Below are 15,025 nucleotides of genomic sequence, written 5' to 3' on the forward strand. Positions count from 1 at the left end.
TCTCTGTGTCTATCTCTGCCTTTCAAATAAAGAAATCTTAAAAAAAAAATACACACACACACACACACAAACATCCTAGATATTAACTCAGTCGATAAGCATATACCAGGCATTCACTATGTGCCCAGAATCCAGGTGTGTGATTATGAATAAAATGCTCATTCCCTGAATTCAAACCATTTGTCTTCAAAACCAGTCTTTTCCAAAGTGTTTAAATTTAAAACAAAATATTTTGCAATCTGCTTATATAGCATCACTGGAAAATGACTTTTACAGATAATATAACCCATTGATATTTATGAATTAAAATTGCTTAAATGCTAATACTTTCTGATGACCTATCACTCATTACTCAATACCTGGCCATCTTTAAGAACAATAACCTACATGTGACTTAGACTTTTATGTCAATAATCAACAGGATGCGTCCATTATTCAGTGATATTCTCCAGGGTCTTTTCAGTTTGGTGACCGGTTTGATCATTAACATCATCCAATAACAAATGGGAATTCTGTTATAGTCTCTTCTTTCAGTTATCTAATTTCTTTTAGTGCCCATTTACTCATCCTGTCCTGCTGTGTCTGTGACACAGAATACTTCCTTTCACTCTTAATAACACAGAATGTTTAGCTAACATCATAATGGTGATTTGCATGCAAACTGGGGAGTAAAGTGCACCTACTTAATGCTGACAAGTTACTTTTCCATTTCAAAAATTTTACCTCAATTCTAGGGTTTTATTTGATCCTTGCATAGTACTGCTGAAGAGGGATTTGAGCATCTAGTTCTACCTAACCCTGTTTTAATTTACAGATAAGAGAACTGATATCCAGAGTCATCTGCTTTTGCAGCCTTTTTAAAAAAATTTTTTAAAATTTATTTTGTTTTTGACAGGCAGAGTGGACAGTGAGAGAGAGAGACAGAGAGAAAGGTCTTCCTTCCGTTGGTTCACTCCCCAAATGGTAGCCACGGCCGGCGCATCTCGCCGATCCGAAGCCCGGAGCCAGGTGCTTATCCTGGTCTCCCATGCGGGTGCAGGGCCCAAGGACTTGGGCCATCCTCCACTGCCTTCCCGGGCCACAGCAGAGAGCTAGACAGGAAGAGGAGCAGCCAGGACAGAATCCGGCATCCCAACCGGGACTGGAACCCGGTGTGTCGGCACCACAGGCGGAGGATTGGCCTATTGAGCTGCGGCGCCAGCCTTATTTTGTCTTTTTAAAGATAGCAGCAGAAATCTTTCTTAGTGAAAATCCCATTTGGAAATCTGGTGTTTAAAATACAAAGATACTCATTAAGTAAACTGAAAATAGGTCTTTGTAAAAATTAAAGAGTGGGAATGTGAGAGGGAGGAGGAAGGGTTGGAGCATGGGTGGGAGGAACAGTAGGAGGGGATGTATCAATATGTTCCTAAATCTGTACATATGAAATACAAGAAACTTGTATAACTTAAATAAAATAAATAACAAGGATACCTCAAAAAAATCTATGGAAAAATAGAATTGAAAGACAAATTTCAGTGCAAAACACATTTTCCATGAACTTTTTGAAGACTCTTCATGTATGATTTCAAACAATTTTTTGCACCAAAATAAACATCTTAATTGCATTTTTCCATGACCATTTTGAAGTACTCTCAGGACAGCTGAGCTGCTCCAGTTGTCGCAAGAGGAAGAGGACTATGAATGAAACTTCCCACTGCTTGTTTCAGAAATCTTCCAAGAACGTATTCAGAAGCCCTAAGGTTCTTGGGTTCGTTTGAAAAATTACTGGTCTAATATAAAGAGAACAGCTGTAATACACAGCCTTAGCTGAGAACTGTAAACCATCACATACTGGCCACAGGATTTTAAACAGTTACTGAATCTTGTTCCCTTACTGATCAAATGGGACTAATACATGCCTTGATGCGTTGCTACGAGGAATAAGTACGGTGTTTTTAACACAGGCCCAATTGGCATAGGTCACACAGATAAGGTACTAACAGAGTAGGGATCACGACAAGTCTGCTGATTCCAAACTTTAATATGGGAAATTGGCTTATAACCAAATTTTTGTTTCAATAAGCCTAAGTCTACCACATGACAATTTCAAAAGTTCACTGTATCAGTGATTCACAATCTGAATAAAACTCTTCTGCTATGAGATACTATTTTTAAGTTTTTAAGATCTCTCTTTTTGTATTTTTGACAGATTCACTGAATCACGGTATTTGGAGACCAGAGTTTGTGAGGTCGGGTGTGGCAGGTCTCTGGATGGTTTGTCTATGAGGCTGCCTCAAGGCAGAAGGCCCACCTGGTTGGGTGGCGCCACCGTTTCTTTTGTTTTTTTTTTTTGTTTGTTTGTTTTTTTTACAGGCAGAGTTAGACAGTGAGAGAGAAAGAGAGACAGAGAGAAAGGTCTTCCTTCCGTTGGTCACCCCCCAAATGGCCGCTATGGCCGGCGCGCTGTGCCGACCTGAAGCCAGGAGCCAGGTGCTTCCTCCTGGTCTCCCATGCAGGCGCAGGGACCAAGCACTTGGGCCATCCTCCACTGCCTTCCAAGGCCACAGCAGAGAGCTGGACTGGAAGAGGAGCAACCAGGACAGAACCAGCAGCCCAAATGGGACTAGAACCCGGGGTGCTGGTGCTGCAGGCGGAGGATTAGCCTAGTGAGCCGTGGCGCCGGCCAAGATCTCTTAATAGCATCAGGAACTTTTAACAAAGGTACTTGAAATCTTTTAGGTTTTAGGTTTATAATCATTAAAAGCTAAATTTTCACTGAGCAAATCTAGTCTTGGACTATATTTTGCTTTGGCTTAATGAAATAAATCTCTCTTCCTCAAATATAAAAATTTGTCTTTTAAAAGTAAATATTAGGGAGCCAACACTGTGACACAGTGGGTTAAGCTGCTAACTGTAATGCCAGCATCCCAAATCAAAGTGCCAGTTCAAGTTCTGGCTGTTCCACCTCTCATCCAACTTCTGCTAATGTGCCTGGAAAGGCAGTATGTGATGACCCAAATACCTGGGCCCCTGCTACCCATGTACCCATGTGGGAGACCTAGATGGAATTCCTGGCTCCTGGCTTCAGCCTGGCTTAGCCCTGGCTGTTGCAGCCATTTGGGTAGTGAACCAGCACATGAAGATCTGTGTCTCTGCTGCTCTGCCTTTCAAATAATCTTAATAAAAACAAAAGTAATTATTTCTAGCCTAAACAAAGATGGAAGACCAGAAGTCTACCTGGAAGTTTAAAACGTATTCTCTTCAAATATTACAAAGAACATTAAAGTTTAGCCAGTAATTTTAAAGTTTTTAGTAATGAACACAGGGAAGTATCATACAACTTTATCTAAGGACTTTTATGTGGGAGAATAAATGGAGGCAAGGGAAAAAGGCCATCAACAAAGACCTAGCTATACAACACATTCACTCTGCATTCCTTTATTTGTCTTAAGTACAGCAACACTAATTGCATAAAACAAACCTAAGGAAGTTAAGCCGTTCTTGGACTTCTTGAACGTGACTATATCTACTTCCCAGCCTCACCGTTTGTGGGTCATAGTCTTCATGGTCTGTAAATTAAGAAAAATTATGCATTATACACATGGATACCCACATCACTGCTGACTTCAATCAAAGGAATTAAATCAATTAAAAAGCCATTAGTCCTTTGTCACTGAAAGGCAAGTTGAAACCTATTAATAATTGGTAGTTTAATAAATGACAGTTTTTACCTATCCTCCCCACAAAAATAAACTTTCCTTGTACATAACCAGAAATGTGCTAGGAAATGTCCCGTGCATCACAGGATATTTAAGTAGCAGCCCAGGTCTCCACTCACTTGATTTAAGTACATCTTGGACCCCATCTCAAAGTTAATAAGACTAAAAACAGCTCCAGACACTGAGAAATATCCATGCTCATCCTCATCCCCTTGGAGAACCACTGATTTAATCCACACTCCATTTAAAGTTTTATCAATTTTAATTATCCCAAAGATTTCCTTGTATGCTTTCCTTTCTCAAAGTCCAAGATAAAAGACACATAGTATTTATTTGTCATACATTTTTAATCTTTAAAGTGGAAAATTCACCATCCTTTTTCCTTCATAATCTTCAAAGCTATCAACCAATTTTGTCGAATGGCATCCGATTTTGGTTCTACAATGCTTCCTTGCAATTAGCCTCAGGCTCACATTCTGGTGTAAGTACCACAGAAGTGATGCTACGTCCTCCTCAATGCATCATTATCAGGAAGCACATCACATCACTTTGTGCCAATACTGACTACTGGCCAAAGTAGTTTTTATCAGGTGTCTCCACTAGCTTCAACAATCCCCTCTTTTTAATTAGGTGCCCGTATCTTGTTCATCAAGGACCAGAACCTTGGAAACATTCACTGAAAACCAAACAATAAAGAAAAGCCTAGAGATTAAGATTCCTCTACAATAAACAGAAATAGATACTGCTCACTAGAGAAGCTTCCACAACACAATGACAAAATAGAAAACACAAGATGGTTGGTAGTTTGTGAACATTCTAAACAAATACTTTAATTTCTGTAAGCAGTTAAATGAGGAAGATGATCCATTAACTCATGTTCTTTAGGTGGCAGATATCCTGCTGAAAATAACAGGAGAAATCAGAGGAGACTAAATAATTAACTCAGGTGTCTATCAACCCAGGTGAACGAGATGGTGAATCATGGCTGAAACTAACATAAATTGGTTTCTGTCATAAAAAACCACCTGTATAAATAACTAACTTTCCGATTTTACCTTGCTCAAAGTCCTTAGAGGATGAGATGTTTCACATAAAGGGAATGTAGTCTTTTCTAACCTAGCTTTTATCTACCTAGCATAAAATTTTCAAGGTTCATACATGTTGTAGCATACATGTTCTTTTTAAATTGGTGACTGGTATTTCATTGTATATCAAATTTTGTTCATTCATTTACCAATTGAAGAATATTTGGGCTGTTTCTACTTTATTAATATCAACAATAACACTGCTATGAACACTTGTGTATTTTCACATGGGTTTGTTTTCATTTCACTTGGGGATACAACCAGGAATATATCACATGGTAAACCCTGTTCAACATCTTGAGAAACTGCCATTCTATTTAGCAAAGTGGTTATATCATTTTACGATCCCCCACATTCTCATTGAGCCTTACGGTTACCTTTTCATACTAGTAGGTTTAAAGTGGTATATCTTACTGTGATTCTGACTTGCCTTTCCCTATTGAGCTTTTCCAAGTGTTTATTGGCCACTTTGGACATCTTTGGAAAAACCTCAGCTCCTTCACCCATTGCTTAATATTGCCTTAATTAACTAGTTGTAGGCATATTTTCATACATTTTGGACACTAGTCCCTTAAACAGGTGTGATTTATAAATGTTTTCTCCCATTCTTGAGTTCTTTTCAGTTTCCTGATGGTGTCATTTCAGTAAATAAGCTTTAAATTTGGTAAAGTCCAATTTACCTCTACCACCTCATATTTTGGGACTAACTTTCCCTAACTGAAGGTCATAAAGATTTTACCCCAATGTTTCCTCCTGAGAGTTACTTTTAGCTGTTATTCTTAGGTCTACGACTCAAGTTAACATATTATAGAATGTGAGGGAATGGCTACAACTGCATTCTTTCAGATCTGCATATCCAGTTGTTCAGCTGAATGAAACTCATTTTCTACTGCTATGTTCTTGGCACTTGTTACAATAAATAATCAATTGACCATAAATGTAAGGGTTTACTTCTGAACTGTCAATATATTCCTTTGGATAGACATCTATCTTTATGCCAGCATCACACTTATTTCTACTGTAGTTTTGAAATCAAGAAATGAGTTTGTAAACTTTGGCATTCACCAAGATTTTTACTTTCGAGTCCCTTGCATATGAATTTTAGGACCAGCTTTGTCAATTTCTGCAGAGAAAAAAAACAGTAGGGATTTTTATAGGATTGGATTGAATCTGGAAGTCAATTTAGAGAGCATTATCTTTTTAGTCCATATGTGCTACCATAACAGAACACCTAAGACTGGGTAATTTTATAAAGAACTCAGATTTATTCCTTACAGCTCTGGATACAGGGCAAGTCCAAACAAAGGGGCATGCATCTGGTGAGGGCTTTCTTGCTGTGTCATCTCTTGCAAGACAGAAAGACAAGAGTTGCTAGGAGCTAGAGGCAGCAGAACTTGCTGTTATTAAAAACACTAACATGATAACATTAATCTATCCATGAGAGCACAGCCCTCATGAACTAATCACCTTTCAAAAGGCCCAACTCCTAATAATGTTGCATTGGGGATTAAGTTTCCCATACATAAACTTTGGGGAACACATTCAAACTTACAAAAATATCTTAAGTTATCTACCTCATAAACATGGGGTGTCTTCACACTTATTTCAGTTTTTAATTACTTTCAACAAGTTTATGGTTTCCACTGTGCAAGTTTTATATATATACTTTTAAAAATAATTGAGAGGAAGAGGTTAAGTGGGAGAAATAAAAATGGAGGGGGAGGGATAAAGCATAAGAGCTCCCATTGGTTGCTCCACTTCTCAAATGCCTTCAACAGCCAGGGCTAGGCCAGGCCAAAGCCAGGAGCCTAGAACTCAATCAATGTGTCCCACGTGGGTGGCAGGGACCTAACCGAGTTATCACTGCTGCCTCCCAAGGTGTGCATTAGCAGGAAGCTAGAATCAGAAGAGGAGCCAAGACTCGACCCCAGGCACTCCAGTACAGGATCTCAAGCAGTATCATAACCACTGTGCCAAATGCCTATCTCTATTTTATATTTTTTGATGCTACTGTAAACGAGATTTCTTAACCTTCATTTTCAGGTGGTTCATTGCTAAATTTATCAAGACAAGACCAACTTTTGTATAATTTTGTTTCCTGTAATCTAGGTAAACTCATTTATTATAACAGCCTTTTAGTGGATTGTTCAGATTTTCTGGAATTAAGATGGTGTTATCTGTGAATTTAGTATTCTTTCTTTCTTTCCAATCTAGATGCCTTTTACTTCTTCTTGCCTACTTACCCATGCTAGAATCTTGAGAATGTTAATACAGAAGTGGCTGGGGGCTGGCCTGTTTCTTAAAGTGGGCATCCCTATAGCACTTGTTCAAGTCCTGGCTGTTTCACTTCTGATCCAGCTACCTGTTAACATATCTGGGAAAGCAGTGGAAGATGGTCTGAGTGCTTGGCCTCTGCCACCCATGTGGGAGACTGAACAGAGTTTCTAACTCCTAGCTTTAGCCTGGATCAGCCCTGGCCAACTGTGGCCATCTGGGGAGTGAATCAGTGGATGGAAGCCCTCGCCACCTCTCCCTGTCACCTGCCTTTCAAATAAATAAAATCTTTAAAACAAAACCAAATGTGGCTTATCACATTCCTGACTCTAGTGTGGAGGCAATCAGTTTTTCACCATTATGTAGCATGTTATCTGTGGATTTACTGAGATACTTTTGATCAGGATGAGGAGGTTTTCTATTTCTAGTTCATTGAGCATTTTTGTAATGAAAGGCACAGGACTATAGTTTCTACAATTGTTGAGTGCAGGGTTCTACAGGTGTCCATTGGATCTAAGTGGCTTATTGTGTTCAGGTCTTCCATTTCTTTTTTCCTGCAGATTTAATTCACTATCTGGTGCAACTTGCTCTTAGTCTAATTGTTTCCTTTATGATAAGGCAATTCTGATAGCACAGCAATGAATTTTCTTAGTCTTTGTTTATCTGGGAGTAAATTTACTTTGCCTTCAGTTTTGACATAGTTTTGTTGCATGCAGGATTCTTGGTTGTCAGGTCCATCCTCCCACCCCAGTATGTTGTACTGTTGCCTTCTGGCCTCCAATGTTCCCGAGAAGCCAGCTGTTACATTTACTGAAGCATCCTTGTGCACTCAGAATCACTTTTCTTATTAAGTTCAAGATCTTCTCTTTGACTGTGATGTGTCTGGATCTCTTCACATTCATCCTGGGTTTAATTTTCTAGAATCCTTGGATATGTTAGTGTCATTCACCCATTTGGTAAGTTTTCAGTGATGTCTTTTTCTGTCTCCCTCTCACCCTCATTCTTAGGTATTCCCGTTACATGTATGTTGGTGTGCCTAACAGATTCCCATATCTTCTTGTGATTCCATTGTTTTTGTCATCCTTGTTTCTGTTCTTCAGATCACATAATCTCTATTGACCTTTGTTTACTGATTGTTTTACCAGCTCAAATCTACCAGTGAGATTCTCTAGTGGATTTTTCATTTGGGTTATTATACTTTTAAGTGGTTCTTTTAAGACTGTGCTCCAGTTCCCTAGACTAGTTACATTTTTACCCTTTACCACTGGATGTACATGTGGGCTGGATGATGTGATCACACTCCAAGGAGTTTTTGTCACATTAAGTCAGACTAGTAGCTTGGATGTTCCCTTTTCAATCACTCCAGAGAGGATGAAGTTGTGGGTACACACACATTGCCAGGGATATATCCAACTTTTAACTCTGGCTTCCTAGGAGTTGTCTCTGACTCAGGGGTAGCTTATTGTTCACCCAGTCCTACTAGGTCAGATTTTAAGTACCCTATCATCTATGTCAATGAGGTTTTTATCCTTTGCTTATGGATCCACGTGCAGTTTTCAACTTGTCCCCCTGTTTTGCTCTGTTTCTGAATGAATGCAGGCTAATGCATACAACACAGCATTTAGATCTAGATCTTTTGGTTAAACATCTCATTGTTCTGCTGTTCCATTTGTTGATACTAGTACTAGGAAGCTACAGGTACACTTTTAATTTTCTTCAAAAAATTCCCAAATTACAGATATCATCCTTAAGCACAGCATGCTCTGGTAAAGCAGTCCTTTCAAGTATAACTGCTAACCTTCTGGTCCTCATAGTTTCTCTCTCTCTCTAGGAAGAACATCTACACCCACTGTACAGGAGCCAGAGGCAAGATAGTAGCCAGTTCTCCTAGAAAGATACCTCCCTGCCATGTGATCAGGTGGTGGTGGTAGGGGACAGATTTTCTTAGGTTGCCTTCCTGGCACAGAACTTCTACCTTAGGAGCAAGCTTGGGTGGGAGTAAATAGCCCAGTAATCTCAGTCTGTCTTAGTCCTTTTAGCCTGTCTGTCTAGAATAAACCTTCTGTGACACAGGACTAAGGAGGATAAGAAAGTAACTGGCTCCTTATGTGGTGAAACTTTAGTCTGAGACTAGCAGCTAGGGAGAGGAAGTTTTTGCATCTTAGTCATACTTGCTGGAAGCAGAGTTTCCAGAGGATGGAACTAAGCATGGAGAGAAATGAGCAAGTTAGGGCTCAAATGTTACAAAACCCTGTTTTATCTGAGAATTAATAGATTTTCTTGAATAAATGTCACCCCCCCCCCTTTTTTTTTTGCTATATCATCTTAGGACAACTTCCAGACAAATTTTTTTTTTAAAAGGTCCACTGAAGTGCCAATGTTGTGGTACAACAGGTTAAACCACCACCTATGACACTGACATCCCATATGGGCACTGGTTCATGTCTGGCTACTCTACTTTCTATCCAGCTCCCTGCTAATGAGCTTGGGAAAGCAACAGAAGATGATGGCTTAAGTATGTGGGTCCTTGCCATCCATGTGGGAGACGTGGATGGAGTTTTAGGCTCCTTATTTCTACCAGGCCCAGCCCTGGCCATTGTAGCCATTTAGGGTGTGAACCAGTGCATGGGAGATCTTTCTCCTTCTCTCTAACCCTGCCTTGCAAAGAAATAAATTTTTAAAAAGACCAAACAAACAAAAAAAGAAAGTTTACCGAGCAGCTTACCCTACCATTCTAAAAGTTAAATCCATCAGTTTACGTTCTACATCTACTGGTTGGTGTTTTATGCCAATATATTGATATTTTATTCAATGGGTTCAATTATTTTCATCATTTATTTTGACACAGTTTTGGCTAATGACAGTTAATACCTGTGTCCTTATGACATGGCAACATGATGAGTAATTTGTAGAGTAAGATGTTCAAGGGTATCATGTACTTCCCCTGCTCCAGGCCTAGAAACAGCTACAAGGACAATGCGAAAAGCTTATGGGAAAATCAATTAAAAAATAAGCTTGTTTTGGTGCAAAAACAACATTGAAATAGACACATATTTTCATAATATGCATTATCATGAACTTCTGTAGATTCCATGAATGCATACATTTCAAGGTATTTTGTCACCAAAATAAACATCTTTTAATTCCATGTATATTTTGAATTACCAATGGATTTCTTCAGATATAAACTGTCCATAAAAATGAGTAAAACTAGCTATTTTTCAAACTACAAAGAACCCACACAGACTTAGTACTTCAAGGCTGATATGTAGGAATGAGTCAGAGCTATAGAAAAAGTCTAACCCAAGATCTGCATCCTAACAACACACTGCTGGTAAATGACACTTGTGAAGAAATCTTTTTATGAAAGATGTTCCTTAAAATTATCAGAGCTAGATGCTAAGAGACTGAAAAGAGGTAATGAAAAAGGGCAGTCTAGAAAACAGAATGCAAAAATGTGAAGACAACAAATCATTCAATGATACCCAGAAAGAAGGAAAACTGGTAAATTAAACTTTCAATAAAAGTTCAGGAACAAGCTAAAACTTGAAATAAGGTCTTAAGCTGACCGCACTACTCAGAAATGTTTTCCTCCTTGAAGCTGAAGATGCTAATGGAGATGGAATATGGACAGTACAAAAACTTAATACTGGTGAAAAAATTGAGAATATCAGTGAATTGTGGAAGATTTATGTCTCATCTTTTATGTAATGGAACTCATGTGACACTTTTATTATACAGAGGCAAAATCCCTAATTTCCTTTAGAATTGCAAGTCTAGAAAGTTGGTAGGTAAGGTTACCATAAAAGTGATTTAATGTTGTGAAAAGCTGAATAGGAGAATTTTACCAGACTTAAAAATTATCTCACCCCCTCATTTAAATATCTATAAAGACTGAACAGTGTTAATCAATGTATAAAAAATTAGAAGAGGAAAAGATATCAAGGTTACGAGAAATTTCTAGAAGGTATACGATGTCAAAGAATTAAGAGGAAAATAGCAAAAAACCAAATGTTTACCATGTGCCAGGCATTGTTCTACCACTAAAAATTTTTCCAGGGTCATACAGTTGATGTTTGTGTCATAATTCAAACATAGGCAATCTGACTATGCAGATTCACAAATGCTAGTTTGTGGAGATAATCATAATAAAGGAAGGCAGCTGAAGAATGTAAACATTCTTGTAACCATAAATATGGCATGAGGCAATAACTCATAGAAATCTGACTAAAATGGAGAAAACCCTAATGAGGCTTAAATGCACAAACCCCTCTCCCGAGTACCCAGAAAGAACAGTTTCTAACCTTTGAAGATACAATAAAATAACACATGCAAATAAAGTAAATGAAAATGAACACTGAAGCATATATGATTTCTATGGCTCCACTTTAGGGGAAGGCCAGCACTGGTCACTATGAGAGCTCTATGCCACAAAGAAGAGATCACAACGAAGAATCTCAGTAATGCTCGACTATACTGCATACAACTCTTGTTTGCCTCACTGATTTTGGGTGCCTTTCATAAATAGAACATAAATCACTTGACTGCATGCCTATCTTGTCTTGATTACGCTTCATGGTACTTAAAGGAACTCAGGGAAAGACTGAAAGGATAAAAGAACACTGTATGGTGCCCAATAGCTGCCTGATGCTTACAATGATTGTCTAGCTATTTTATAATCTACTAATTAGGAGGACTTAGCTGGCTCAAAGGAGAAAGAGAGAAGAACAAAGAGTTAAAAGAAAATCAGCAACATAAAGAGTTCTCTCATTTTTCCCTTATGTTTATCTGAAATTTACTTGGGAATGTATATACTGTTAGGTTTCAAGCAAAAATCCATTTCTAAGGACCATGGGGTTTGTTCAACAACGTAAAAGGTCTGCTATCCTCAAATAGTGAATTTTATAAATATCCTCATTTTTAATGTACACTATTGGCTTCTGCAGATTATACTATATATAGCATTCTAAATGAGTGGCATATTTGGTAAGCATTGGGCTTATTTTTTTCTCTAACAATGTCAATATAAAGCTCTCATATCTATGGTTCTAGAAATAAACGTGCTTACAAGAGGTGCCTTTGTTGGGGGCTGTCTATGAATTTGATGTAAGTCAGAGGAAGAATATGTAGTAAGAAACCACCTATACATGAGCACACATAGACTCAGACACAACTGTCAGAGGACAAAAAGAGTTCTTGAGACAGAGCTCCACATATAACAGGTATCTAAAAATGGTCTGTTGAATGTGCTTAAACAATTCCACATTTTGAAAACCAATGTAAATGTTGGGATTCTTGCAGCCTCCTGTATAGTCTTGTAAACTTTTAATCCATAAAGCCTGAAGTACTTATGAAACATTGATTCAGGATTATAAAAGAACTATTATAAATATTTAAGAAAAGACTTAGACAAGTTTTCCTGAAATGCTAAAGGTGGTGGTAAGGACAGGTCAAATACATAACTAAGAAATTAACAACAATTGTAAAATAAGAAGGCAGATCTCCTCAGGCACAGAAGAAAAATCAATTTAATAAGCAGAGTGACAAAGACTAAGCACTTAGCAAAAAGAAAAAAAAAGTCACTAATTTTCCCAACAGTTCATTTTAGTTTACATATACATACCTCTGGCATACAATCTCATGCTTTCCATGTAAGTTGCAAGGTTTTCTGCTACCAAAGTAACTAGGGCATGATTGTGCTGAAGTTGATTGATTAGGTCATGGCGATAAAATACATGGGGACTTCGCTGAGTTTGACTGAAACGAGAAGAACTTAACAATATAATTAGGCAATTAAACTCTGTTATAATAAAAAGAGCTTATACTACCTAAACTCTCAGCTACAAATTATAAAACCTAAAAATTATACTTTTGTCCAATTATTCCCATTAATCACATCAAGCAATTTATTAAGAAAATATTTAGTGATTTAAAAAAGACATTATTTTTACATAAAAACCACATATATTTTCTCCAACTCTAAGCCATAGGGGTCTACTTCAAGGACTCATCTCTACAATACTACTATAGTAGTACCAAGGCACTTGTGTTAGATTACATAATTATTTCAACAAGTATACAAACATTCCTTGCAAGACTCCACTGTATTTACAAGTGAAGAACTTAAAAATACTTGCAGTAAAATTTTGTTTATTATTCAAGGTACATTCTTGGATACTTGGTTTATAGCCAAGTTTACTCGTAAGTGTCACCAAAAAGAGACCTAGGTCCTTTCTATCTGTCACCCTCATTGAAACCTATCAACTTCCACAGATATTACTACTACCAGACATAAGGCCATTGCTCCTTGGTAAAGTATGTAAACTATGTCTACTTGCCAAAAATCTGAGAAAGGCCAAAAGATGTTCAAATATATTCAACACATGCCACCCAAAGAAATGTTATTAAGATATATGTCTGGACTTTTCTTTTTTATATACTGTTTAACTCAATAGCTTTTCCAATTTCATATTATTTTTTCTAGCCTTGGGGAAAAAAAGACAAATTTCAACAAACTTCAAAAAAATTTGTGGAAAATGGGATTAAAAGTTTATTTTGGTTGGGGCTGGCGCTGTGGCGCAGCAGGTTAATACCCTGGCCTGAAGCGCCAGCATCCCATATGGGTGCCGGTTCTAGTCCCGGCCGCTCCTCTTCCAATCCAGCTCTCTGCTATGGCCTGGGAAAGCAGTAGAAGATGGCCCAAGTCCTCAGGCCCCACATGGGAAGACCTGGAAGAAGCTCCTGGCTTCAGATCGGCACAGCTCTGGATATTGTGGCCATCTGGGGAGTGAGCCAGTGGATGGAAGACTTCTCTGTCTCTACCTCTTTCCTTAACACTTTCAAATAAATAAATCTTAAAAAAAGGTTTATTTTGGTGTCAAAACTGTTTGAAATCCACACATAAGCAGGGTCTTGCAATGCTTATTTTGAAAAAACTAAGTACAGATTTAAAAAGCTGTTTGCACCAAAATAAACTTACCTGTAATTTAAATTTTGCATGAACTTTGTTAGGGGTGTGTGTGTGTGTGTGTGTGTTTATGTATGACCTTTTCAACTTCTGTCTTAGGCATAATCATAGTAATCTAGAGCTGGAAAGGAGAATGGCAATCATTTAATCTTACACATAAGTAGGACTCTTTAGAGAATCACTCATTATATGACTGGTTTGACACAAGGTTCACATCTACAAATCCAAGCTGTGAATATTCTTTTCACTATATGCAGCTCACTTTTTATTTTCCTTTTTCATGTTATCAGTTCCAACTCTCATATCAGAAAAATACAAGGACAAATTATTTCAGCAATCAGTATTTGGAATCTAAAACAGTGTATTTAAAGATACCCACTGCAAAGAATCTTAGTTAAATATTAAAAAAATTTATCTTTCATCATTTAAATTATGGATATGATAAAGGATTTTTTTTTTTTTGTTCCTAACTCCTGTCACCTCATTAATTTTCTTTCTTTAAACTTTGCTTTTGCCAACTGATAGGCTGTTTCTTTTCAACAAAACACATAAAGACATTTAAATATCCTACCTTAAATTTTGAGGTGCTTCACCAAACAAACTACATATTTCTCTAATTTGTTTCAGTGCAGGAATAACCCATTTGTCATTTGTGCGAAGTTCTTCTATAAAGCGATCTATCCACTGGATCTTTTGTGTGTCACGATCCTTAAACACACAATTTCCATGTTTAATATGGGTCAATACTCAGGAGAATTCTACTGTCACATTATTTCAAAAAATTAATAAAAGCTTTTCTTGTAATGTTAGCATCACAAACTTTAGGCTGTAATTGTAGTCAATCATTCAACGGTAAAAAAGTTTTAAGTACATTTTTATTTTTACATTTACTACCAAAAATTCAAAAAGGATAGCACTATTGTAAAAGTTCAGCATTAATTACCTAGACTCAATATACCTACATGAAAGTATAGATGTCAAGTATTAGGCAAATTGAC

At 37.5% G+C, this 15,025-nt stretch overlaps 1 protein-coding gene across 6 annotated transcripts in view; it reads right to left on the minus strand.

The window, feature by feature from the left end:
* Nucleotides 1–15,025, minus strand: part of USP9X (ubiquitin specific peptidase 9 X-linked) — a 136,846-nt gene that overhangs the window by 61,906 nt on the left and 59,915 nt on the right. For 4 of the 6 annotated variants that reach the window (XM_062183741.1, XM_062183739.1, XM_062183740.1 and 1 more), the window contains 3 exons: nt 14,599–14,735; nt 12,684–12,832; nt 3,464–3,551 (listed from right to left, as the gene is read on the minus strand). In XM_062183741.1, coding sequence (XP_062039725.1) covers nt 3,464–3,551; nt 12,684–12,832; nt 14,599–14,735 — 374 coding nt within the window. The remainder of the gene's footprint in view (nt 1–3,463; nt 3,552–12,683; nt 12,833–14,598; nt 14,736–15,025) is intronic. The other 2 variants (XM_062183742.1, XM_062183744.1) reach the window with 1 other exon arrangement.

The sequence above is a fragment of the Lepus europaeus genome, chromosome X (genome assembly GCF_033115175.1).
Source record: "Lepus europaeus isolate LE1 chromosome X, mLepTim1.pri, whole genome shotgun sequence".
Taxonomy (NCBI): domain Eukaryota; kingdom Metazoa; phylum Chordata; class Mammalia; order Lagomorpha; family Leporidae; genus Lepus; species Lepus europaeus.